Source organism: Hipposideros armiger, unplaced genomic scaffold (assembly GCF_001890085.2).
Source record: "Hipposideros armiger isolate ML-2016 unplaced genomic scaffold, ASM189008v1 scaffold_10, whole genome shotgun sequence".
Classification (NCBI taxonomy): Eukaryota; Metazoa; Chordata; class Mammalia; order Chiroptera; family Hipposideridae; genus Hipposideros; species Hipposideros armiger.
Genome location: NW_017731360.1, coordinates 3,282,812 through 3,294,048, shown reverse-complemented (window position 1 = coordinate 3,294,048; position 11,237 = coordinate 3,282,812). Strand labels below are relative to the sequence as shown.

General features: G+C 34.8%; 1 protein-coding gene across 1 annotated transcript in view; it reads left to right on the top strand.

Moving 5' to 3' along the window:
- Positions 1-11,237, top strand: part of AGO3 (argonaute RISC catalytic component 3) — a 113,988-nt gene that overhangs the window by 41,566 nt on the left and 61,185 nt on the right. Inside the window, exons 3-5 of the mRNA XM_019657568.1 lie at positions 2,303-2,423; positions 6,131-6,339; positions 7,189-7,325. Of these exons, the coding sequence (XP_019513113.1) occupies positions 2,303-2,423; positions 6,131-6,339; positions 7,189-7,325 (467 nt within the window). The remainder of the gene's footprint in view (positions 1-2,302; positions 2,424-6,130; positions 6,340-7,188; positions 7,326-11,237) is intronic.

The following is an 11,237-nucleotide window of genomic DNA, read 5'->3' as shown; positions in this document are numbered from 1 at the left end:
TAGCAACTTGTCTGTTCCCCTTCCCCCAATTCCCCAGCACTGTTCTCATCCCCCCAATTCCCCAATAAAAATCTTTAAAAAAAAAAAAAAAGAGGGGTCTTATACAGATGACTAATGATAATGTGCTATGAACTGATGTGTATGATTAACTTAACTTTTTGTACCTAGGGAATAAAAGTAGGGTTTGGGGACTCATTTAGTAGTACGTAAGTTGGGTTGGAGAAAAAAAATTAAAGGCATAAGAAACAAGAAACTTTAAAAAATAATAATTCAGATACTAGGACATGAGGTTTTCATTTAGGATGGTGTTAATTGGGAATTGGAAAGTAAAGGACTGATGTAAGAAATACTGCAGAGAGGTGGAGTCAACAACTAATTGGATGAAGAGATGAGCCAGGTTTTGAATCTGGATAAATGGGAAGATGGAGGGACCAATAATTAAAAAGGAGTGGTAAACAGGAGGATAAACCAGATTTGACATGGGGGAAATAATGTTGAATTCAGGTTTAGGTGCATTCCATTGTAGGTTGTAGCAGTTCACTGAAGTAGACTAGCCACTGTTAAAACATTGATATGAATCTACTGTGTGGTAGACATCAAAGCAGAACATTTCTTATTCCTAAGATGTTCTGGCCCTACTATTTTAATCTCCTCCACCATTTTAACCCATAGAATGCTTTACCAGGATTTGGTTAGCTTTAAACCACACCAATTTACTGTTAAGTAAAAAATGACAAAATAGTCAGAACATCCTGACAAATTAGATCTGTAAAATTTCACCTGTGAAACTGGAATTGATGATAATGGCCACCAAAATAAATAAATAAATAAAATGACAGAAAAATCTTTGAAATTTGTTTTGTACCTAAAAACTGATTGGTGAGTCAAATCTTTTTGTAAATTTTACTCTGGAAAAGGCTTGATCTTGATTTAAATAGTTTTAGCAAAGTAAAATTGAAAAGAGGGAAAAATGAAACTATTTTGTTCTAGAAAATACTTTTTTCTCACCTTTCCTTCCCACCTACCCACTTGACTAGGCTAGAATTGAATCCTTTTTTCATTCTTTTAAATGTATTATAATTATACCAGTACTATGTGAGTATACTCCCATCATAATATATTTAGATTGTATAAACAAGATAAAAAATCATTCTCCAGTTTTCTTTCCAAAGGTAGCCACTGTATCTATTTGATACCTGTTCTTCTAGATATCTGTCTACTCTTTTACAAATAATGTGTGTACAAAAATAAATATAGATTTGTGAATATTTGGTACTATTCTCTCTATAGTGTGTGCTTTAAATATATCTATCTATATACATATATATATATATATATATATATATCTTGAATATCTTTCCATGTAAGTATATAGGATAAAAATGTTTGCTAGGTAAAAATGGAGGTTTCAGAATATCCTTACTGGCTAGATACGGTTGCAAGGTTGGGGACAGAGGGTGAAAGGGTGGGGATGGTACAAGGTACAGGTGTGTTTATTGCTCTCAAGAATCTCACAGTTTGGGGGCTGGCTGAGTGGCTCAGTTGGTTAAGAGCATGAGCTCTGGACAACAGGGTTGCCAGTTCGATTCCCACATGGGCCAGTGAGCTGCACCCAAGCTGAGCTGCTGCTGAGCTGCCAACAGGTGGCAGGATGGCTCAGCTGGTGAGAGCACATGCTCCTAACAACAGGGTTGCCGGTTCAACTCCTGCATGGGATGGTGGGCTATGCCCACCCACAACTAAGATTGAACACAGCACCTTGAGCTGCCCACTGGAGGCTGGATAACGACTGGACTTGGAGCTGAGCTAGCTGCTCCTTCCACAACTAAGAGTGAAGGACAACAACGTGGCTGTTCTCCTTCCCCAATTCCCCAACACTGTTCCTTTTCCCCAATTCCCCAATAAAGTCTTTTTTAAAAAAAGAATCTCACAGTCTAATAGAAGTGAAGTATATAATAATTATAATACAGTGTAATATAAGTGTTTTAATAGATATGTGCCCTGGGTGCTATTTGAGCACAGGGGAAAGAGCATCAAACTCGTTGATAAAGAGGTGAATATGTCAGGCAGTGAAACATCTTAGAGATAGTGAGGCCCAAAATGATTAATTAAGTGAATTCATTCTTCTCTTTCGTGAAATTCCTATCATCCCTTTCTGGTATCCTAAGCCATGGTCCTGAAAGCAAATCTTTATCATGTCTTTTAGAATTTTGACAGCTTTAAATAGTGTAAGAAATTAGTTAAAATTTTTTAAATTTCATCATGCAGAGAAATATGTGAATGTATGTTTTGCCTTTTTTAGGGAGGTGGTTGACTCAATGGTTCAGCATTTTAAAGTAAATATATTTGGGGACTGTAGACCAGTTTATGATGGAAAAAGAAGCCTTTACACAGCCAATCCACTTCCTGTGGCAACTACTGGGGTAAGATATGTGCTCCTTTATTGGAAAGCTACACTATTGCAATGTCTCCTTTTAAACGCATTTATTACTTTATTTTATTACAGTCCCTATATATGTAAGTGTGTATCATTTATCTGTTTTACTTTTTATTTTGAAATAGTTTCAAACTTACAGAAAAGTTGTAAGATTCATGTGGAGAAATCATGTGTACCCTTTACCCAGACTCACCAGTGTTCTTAACATTTGCCACATTTGTTTTATTCTTGTCTTTTCTCTCTTTTGCTGTCTCTTTATATCTAGAGATACAGCTATAAGTATACACACATACTTATTTTTTCCTGAATCATTCAGGAGTAGGTTGCATACATTATGCCCTTTAATGTGTATTCCCTAAGAACAAACATAAAAACCATAATACAGTTATCAACTGCACTAAATTTCACGTTGACATGATACCTTTGTCTAATCAACAACCTATATTCCAATTTTGTCATTCCAATGATGTCCTTCAGCATTTTTTTCCCTTTAGTACAGAATCTAGTCCAGGTTCATGTTTATATTTAGATATCTTGTCTTTCTAGTCCTCTTTATTCTGGATCAATTCCCCAGCCTTAATTTCTTTCTTTCATGGCATTAACATGGTTGAAGATTGCAGGCAAGTTATTTTTAGAATGTCCCTCAGACCGAGTTTGTCTAGTGCTTTCTCTTGAATAAATCCTGATTAGGCATTTTTGGCAGAAATACTGCATAAGTGTTCTTTCCTTATCAGTGCATCATATCAGGAGGCACATAATATGTGTTTGTTCCTTTAATGGTGATGTTAACTTTGATCACTTGGTTAAGTTGGTATCTGCCAGGTTGCTCCTATCCAGTTGTTTGGTTTGTTTTTTTTCCCTCTTTGCTTTTGTTGGGAAATACTTTTTTAAAAAATTGTGGTACAACACATGTAACATAAAATTTACCATCTGAACCATTTTTAAGGTACAGTTCAGTTGCATTAAGTACATTCATAACTTCACAACCATTCATCCCCATAACTCTTTTCAACTTACAAAACTCAAACTCTGTCCCCATTAAACACTAACTCCCCATTCTCCTCTCCCCTCAGCCTCTGGCAACCACCATTCTACTTTCTGTCTCTATGAATTTGACTATTCTCAGTACTTCATAAAAGTGGAATTATACAGTATTTGTTCTTTTGTGTCTGGCTTATTTCACTTAGCATAATGTCTTTAAAGGTCATCTATGTTGTCACATGTGGAGATATTTTCCTTCTTTTTAAGGCTGAATAATGTTTCGTTTGTGTGTGTGTGTGTGTGTGTACATTTTGTTGTTTATTCATTTACCTGTTGATGGGACCTTTTGACTACTGCAAATATTGCTGCTATAAACATATCTGTCCTAGTCCCTGCTTTCAGTTGTATTGTGTATGTACCTAGAAGTGGAGTTGCTAGATCATATAAATGGTAGTTCTATTTTTAATGTCTTGAGAAACCACCATACTGTTTTCTACAGCAACTGCATTATTTTACATTCACACCCAGTGCACAAGGATTCCAAATTTACCACCCCCTTGCCAACACTTGTTATTTTCTATTTTTTTGGTAGTAGTCACCCTAATGGGTATGAGGTGATATCTCATTGTGGTTTTGATTTGCATTTCCCTAATTATTAGTGGTGTTGAGCATCTTTTCATGTGACTATGGGTTATTTGTATATCTTCTTTGGAGAAATGTGTATTCAAGTCCTTTGCCTATTTTTTCAATTGTGTTGTTTGGTTTTTTGTTGTTGTTCCTGAGTTTTAGGAATTCTTTATATATTTTTATCAGATACATGATATGCAAATATTTTCTCAGGTTCCATAGGTTGTCTTTTCACTTTGTTGATTTAGTCCTTTGATAGACAGAAGTTTTTTAATTTTGATAAGGGTGATACTTTTAAGGATCCTGTTTCTCATTAGATTTTTTAATAATTGATGGTTCTTGTTTGGAAGGATTAGTACTATTATAGTAATAGTGATTTTCTAATTCTGTCATTCCTACATTTATTAGTTGGCATTCTACAGTAAGGGAGAACATTTTCTTCTTCTTTCCTATTTATCCTTGTTTACTTGACTGCCCAAATTGTCCCATATTTGGCCAGTGGGAGGCCATTTAAGCTGTTTTCTGTGTCTTTTGACATGATACACATCTTTTTTTTTTTCTTTGAGTATTCCCTTACTTTGAGGCACAAGGTGTTCCAGGCTCATCTTATTTTTACTCTGCAGCAGTCCTGCAACTGGCCATTTCTCAAAGGAGCACTGGCTTCTTTTAGCTGGGGAATGCAATTTAGAAACCAAAATCTGAGTACTGGTTGTGCTCTTTGCTACTGGTGTATATGTGCTTCTAAGCCCTTTCAGTGGACAGAGGTAGGAAATAGAAATATATAAATAAGTAAATGAACAAAATAGACAATGAAAAATAAATATTACATGTCATATAGTAAACATAACATATGTATCCTACAAGTACCACTTATTGTGTACAATATACAGTATGTATATTAGAAATCATGAGTTCATACACTGATTCTTCCAGTTTCAATCTATCCCCATGAGATTCCTTCTTTACTACCCACATTGCATATTTGTATCTTTCTTCTTTAAACCCCTGGCTTACCAAAACACCATCACCACTTTTACTCATTTGTTCCATCTTACAAAACATAAAATAGTTTCTGAATTGCTACACCATACCACTACAAAAACCAAATCTACTAACATGTCTAAGGGTTTGTTTTGTATGCAGTTCTTTCCCACTCACCCCTCCTCCACACCCCCAGTGATAGTATAGTCAGTATACTGTATTCAAGAGCACTTGCATTAGTGTTTTCTTTTTCTTTTTTTTCTTCTTTCAGTGTGGTTTTGTTGTTCATTTGAAATGCATTTGGTTTCATATGATTTTGTTTATATTCAGTTTTAGGTTTTTCCCTCCAGCCTTATTGATTTTATTTTTAATTTTTTAATATATAGAATTTTATTTAACATGCTTCCAAGAGTCAAAACTATACTGAAAAATACACTCAGAATTGTTAACCCCTCCTTTATTTCTTCCAATTTGTTTCTTCCCATCCTTTGAAAGTAACCAGTTTCTTTGTTTTTGTTCATGCTTCCTGTGTTTCTTTTAGCATAAATATGCAGATATATGAACATTTTCCCATTTCCCCCTTTTCTCTGACACAAAAGATGGCATACTATTTGTAATTTATACGTCACTTGTTCCACTTAAAAGTAGAGTTTGGGAATTATTTCATAGCCATTCCAAGAGATCTTCCTCGTTCTTTTTTTATAGCTACCTAAATGTTTGAGCATTTAGGCAGTTTTCAGTATTTTGCAATGACAAATAATGCTGGCATAAATAACTGTTATTTAAATTTTAGCCTGTTGACTTGACATTGAGATTGGGGTGGGGTTTTTTTTTTTTTGGCTTTTTTTTAGCTGAGCCATCCTGCCACCTGTTGGCAGCTCAACGGCAGCTCAGCTCAAGCCTGGAATCAAACCAACAATCCTGTTGCTCAGAGCTCGCACTCTTGAACAAGCTCTTAACCAACTGAGCCACTCGGGCGGCCGGAGATTGGTTTTTGTTTTTTTTATTTGCCTTGTTTTCTCTTAAATATTTTTATGTTGAATTTAAAAATAACTGTATTTATCTTTTTCAACTTTTATCAGATGACTCTTTTCCTATCAACAGGTAGATTTAGATGTTACTTTACCTGGGGAAGGTGGAAAAGATCGACCTTTCAAGGTGTCAATCAAATTTGTCTCTCGGGTGAGTTGGCACCTACTACATGAAGTACTGACAGGACGAACCTTGCCTGAGCCACTGGAATTAGACAAGCCAATCAGCACTAATCCTGTCCATGCTGTTGATGTGGTGCTACGACATCTGCCCTCCATGAAGTGGGTGCTTCTGGCTTTTTTCCTCTTTAGATTTTGAGAGTGAAGGCTTTCCTCCAGAGAGTGCAGGCCTCTTTTGGTTAACCTTCATCACATGTTGTATATTTTGATTATTTCAGTTGAAGAATATTATGCATACAAGTTCATTAAGAGAAGTTAAGTTACAGAAAATTCTCTGACTTATGAAAGTAGATGAACCTCATTAGTTTAGCTACCCTAATGGATATTTTTTAGAAAAATGTCTAAACCTTTCTCTTAGGAGCTATTCATCTTCAGTAACTGATATATTTTCAGATATATTCCTATAGTTAAATCACTGTTTTAAAAGTAATTTCATTGTGTATACATTAGCATCAAATTGTGTAGAAATTGCTGCTGTTTTAATCACACTGGCACCTCTATATGTATGTGTGTATCAGTGTTTAAATATATATGTATATATGTGTGTGTATAGGATTAGATTAGATGGGTCTTTTAAAGAAAAATATTATGTCTTACAAGCACATTTATAGAAATAGCTTTTTGATCAATAATTATTCACTCTAGCATTTTGTAAGGTTGAAACTGTTAACTTTTTAAAATCTTTTTAAGAAAGTATTTTAAATAAAATTTATTCTTATTCAAACTAACATTAGTTTTAACAATAGAGAATTTCAGTGAAGAATGCTGACTTTTTTTAAAATTTAAAATGGCTGCTTTTCGCTTTCACAAATCTGGAAAATACTTAGTTTCATATATTTATAATGATAAGTATCATTATGATAAGTTATGTGCTGTAGACTCACCTGTTCTGCACATGTAAATACTTATATAGGAAGGAAAGGATTGAACATGCCATTTTAATTTTTGTAGATATACGCCTGTGGGGCGTTCCTTTTTCTCAGCTCCAGAAGGATATGACCACCCTCTGGGAGGGGGCAGGGAAGTATGGTTTGGATTCCATCAATCTGTTCGGCCTGCCATGTGGAAAATGATGCTTAATATTGATGGTAAGGGAGCTAAAACCATATTCTGTATTGGATAATTGTTTTCTAAATAATGTGTGTGTGTGTGAGAGAGAGAGAATTTTATGTGCAGTTATATATACTGGTGTCTTAAAGTAATATTTGGACACATATTTAGACAAATTGGAAAAACCTTTATATTACATTTCATTTAGAGAGCATTTATACAGAACTTGTCCTGGTTTTCTTCTAAACATGAAATAAGCACATGAAAGCAAATATAAAAGCTTTGACTTGATAATCTGAGCAGTCTTCTATTGTAACTCACTTTTGTCCTTTTTACTCTTAAGTCAGTATTGCATTATGAAATACCTGTTTTACAGGAAGGGAAATCTGTTGGTCATGGTGACCCCTGGTGTTATGCCTGTTGCTGATGTTTAATGTGGTGCTAATTGCATTCTCATTTTTAGGCATTTTCTTATGAATATTTTTGAGCTTATATAAAAGTAGAATAGTATGATAAACCACCACCTCTATAGTCATTATCCAAATTGTCCAGATTTTTCTACCTTTGCTTAAACTATCTACATTTATCCCTCTACCGTATTTTTAAATCAAATCCCAGAAAACATGTTATTTTATCCCTGCTACTTCAGTTGTACCTCTAAAAATATAGATGTTTTCTTACACAGTCACAATGCTGTTATCATAAATAAGAAAATTTAAAATAATAATTTATTTGTAGCCTATAATACCCTGTGTAATCACATTTCTCTGATTGTTTCAAATATGTCTTTTTATAGTTAGTTGGTTCTAATCAGGATCCAAACAAGATGCACACATCACATTTGGCTGTTGTGCCTTTTTTAAATATAGTAGTCCCATTTCCTTCCCTCGTTTTGTTTGTTTTTTCCTTTTTTTATGCTATTGATTTGTTGCAGAAACTCTGTCACTTGTCCTGTAGAATATCCAAAAACCTGGATTTGTCTTTTGTTTTCTTGTGGTGTCATTACCTTGTTCCTCTATCCCCTATATTTCCTGAATGATTCAATTCAGGTTCAAAATATTTCATAAGTGCTTCTTTATATTGTATCATATTAGGAGGCACACAGTATCTAGTGGTCCCATTTTTAATGATACTAAGATTCATCTGTAGGTTCAGAGATCAATAGGCCTGATCTCTCCATTGTAAATTTCCCAATCAACCTTTCAATTACTAATATTCCATTCATTGATCATTGTTACCTGAACCATTTATTTCATGAGGGATTATTAACTCATATTTTTTTGTAATTCTGTTATTCTTTTTGCATTAGATAAAATTCTTATGTGGAAAATCACAAAGTCCTACTGATAATTCATTAGTCTTTGGTAGCTTTCTTGCTTTCTGGCACAGCACGATGTTCCAGGCTCATCATATGTTTCTTACCCTGTACCTGGAATCAGCCAATCATCCCTGGATCTTTCCAGATCAGTACATAGGTTCCTCATTATTTTCAGCTGCATCTGCCGTTGTGGGTATATGTCATTGAGGGGATATATTTCAAAAGTTCCCTTTAGATGTATACTAGGGCTGTTTGGGTTTTTTGTTTGTTTGTTTTTTTATGGGTACAACATTTTATTTTATTTTAATTTAATTAGTTTCAGGTGTACAACACAGTGCAATAGTTATAATTTTTACCCCTCAAAGTGACAACCCCCCACCCCCAATCCACCGCCCCACTATCCGCCCCATATCATACATATCTATTACAATTCCACTGACTCTACTCCCACACTGTACTCCACATCCCGTGACTATATATATATTCAACTATGGTTGACATACAATGTTATACAACATCAGCTTCAGGTGTACAGTGCAGTGATCAAGCCTCTACACCGTTGCTAGGGCTGTTTTTAATTATTTGCCATTTCACAACATCATTTCATATACACGGGGTGCCCAAAAAATAGATACACATTTTTAAAAAGGGAAAAACTGTATTAAAATTACGCTGATGGTAACCACTTTGAGCACCTCTTGTAATCGCAGAAGTCAAACATAACTTGTGTTCATCTTTTGTTATCAGTATATATTGAGTATTACAATTTTAGTAGTTTTTTTCTTTTCTTAATCCATTGAGGATGGGGCATTTAAATATATAGACACAAATCTGCATCCACAATGTGTTAAAATGTGTATACATTTTTTTTGGCACCCTCTATATGTAGATGTTTCTTTAAGATAGATCCCAGGAGAAAGATTGATGTGTCAAGGACAAGTGTATTTGTAATTTTGAATGTTATTGCCAGATTGCCCTCCACAGAGGTTATAAACGTTTTGCATCAATGACTGAGGCTACCTGTTTCCTTAAAATGCCATTGCCACTACAGGTGTCAAAATAGATTTTTATCAGTCAGATTTGCAAGACATGGTTTCACTATTTATTTTCCAATGGCCATCTTTTCACATTTCTAAGGGCCACCTTTCTGTTTTGTTAACTGTTTGTTTATGTCCTTTGCCCTTTGTTTTCTGTTGGTTTGATCTTCTCATTTACTGAGAGAGCTTTCTAAACTAAGCAGATTAGCCCTTTGTCTAATGTGAATTACAGATAATATCAAATTCTTACTTGTCTTTTAGCCTTTGGTATGGTCTTGTTTTTGTTTTTTGCCTCATAGAAATTTGTCTCTTTGTTGGTGTGTTTGTGTGTGTGTGTGTGCGTGTGCGTGTGTGCGCACACGCGTGCACATGTATGTATTGGTCAGTAATTTCTTTTATGACTTTTAATATCTAATCAGACTAGTCTCATTTTTCTTTTCAGTGTTTTCTAGACCATTCCTATTTATTTTACCACATAAGCTTTAGAAACAGCTTGTCTCGATCCAGTGGGTGTGGGAGGATGGGCTGTTATTTTTATTGAGATCTCATTGTATTTATAAATTAAGTTATGACAAATTGGCATCTTTAAGATATTGAGTCTTTCTGTCCAAGAAAATACTATGCCATTCCATTTGTTCAAGATTACTTTTGTTTCCTGTAGGAGTGTTTTAAAGTTTTCCTCACATAAAGTTTGCACATTTCTTGTTGTTATTCCTGGATATTTTCTCCCTTATATTTGCTGTTAAATGGTTAAATGGGTTTATAGAGTCTAACTGGTTATTTATATACATGAAAGCTTTTGATTTCTATATAGTAACTTTTTTCTCTCTGCTTTATTGAATTCCATTATTGTTTATAGTAGTTTTCCAAGTGATTTTCTTGGAGTTTCTAGGTTATAATCATCTCATATACAGATAGTGATAAGTTTACCTCTTCCTTTGGATTTTTATACCTCTCATTTTTTTTTATAGGGTTATATTGACTAATTAGACAAGACAGTATTAAACATTAGTGATTAGTAGGCATCCTCTTTTTATTCCTTATTTTAGAAGGAATGCTTCTAGTGTTTCTGCATTAAATATGATTCATACATATACGCATATGTATGTATATGTATAGGAATGTCTGTTGCCTCCTGTTTTACTAAGTACTTTTCATCAAGAATGGATGTTGAATTTTCTCAGATGTCTTTTTAGCATCGATGAACTGATAATATGATACTTCTCTTATTTTTAACAAACATTGAACCAAATTTGTGTTTTTAGATTCTTTTAATGTAATGCTGGATTCTATTTCTTTTTTTTTTTTTAAAGACTTTTGTTGGGGAATTGGAGGATGGGAACAGCACTGGGGAACTGAGGGAAGGGAACAGACGAGTTGCTGCCGTTTTGTTCTTCAGTCTAGTTGTGGAGGACGTTGCTTCACTGGCCCAAGTTGTCACCATCATTGCGCTCTTCCCAGGCAAGGCAGATCAGTTGCCAGCTTCTGGACGGCCGCTCACAGCGGCTTGAGGGCCGCTCACGCTGGCTGCTGGCTACACACGGTAGCCCATGGCAACCCACTGCAGCAGGGGCTGCAGCTTACGCAGTCGCCGG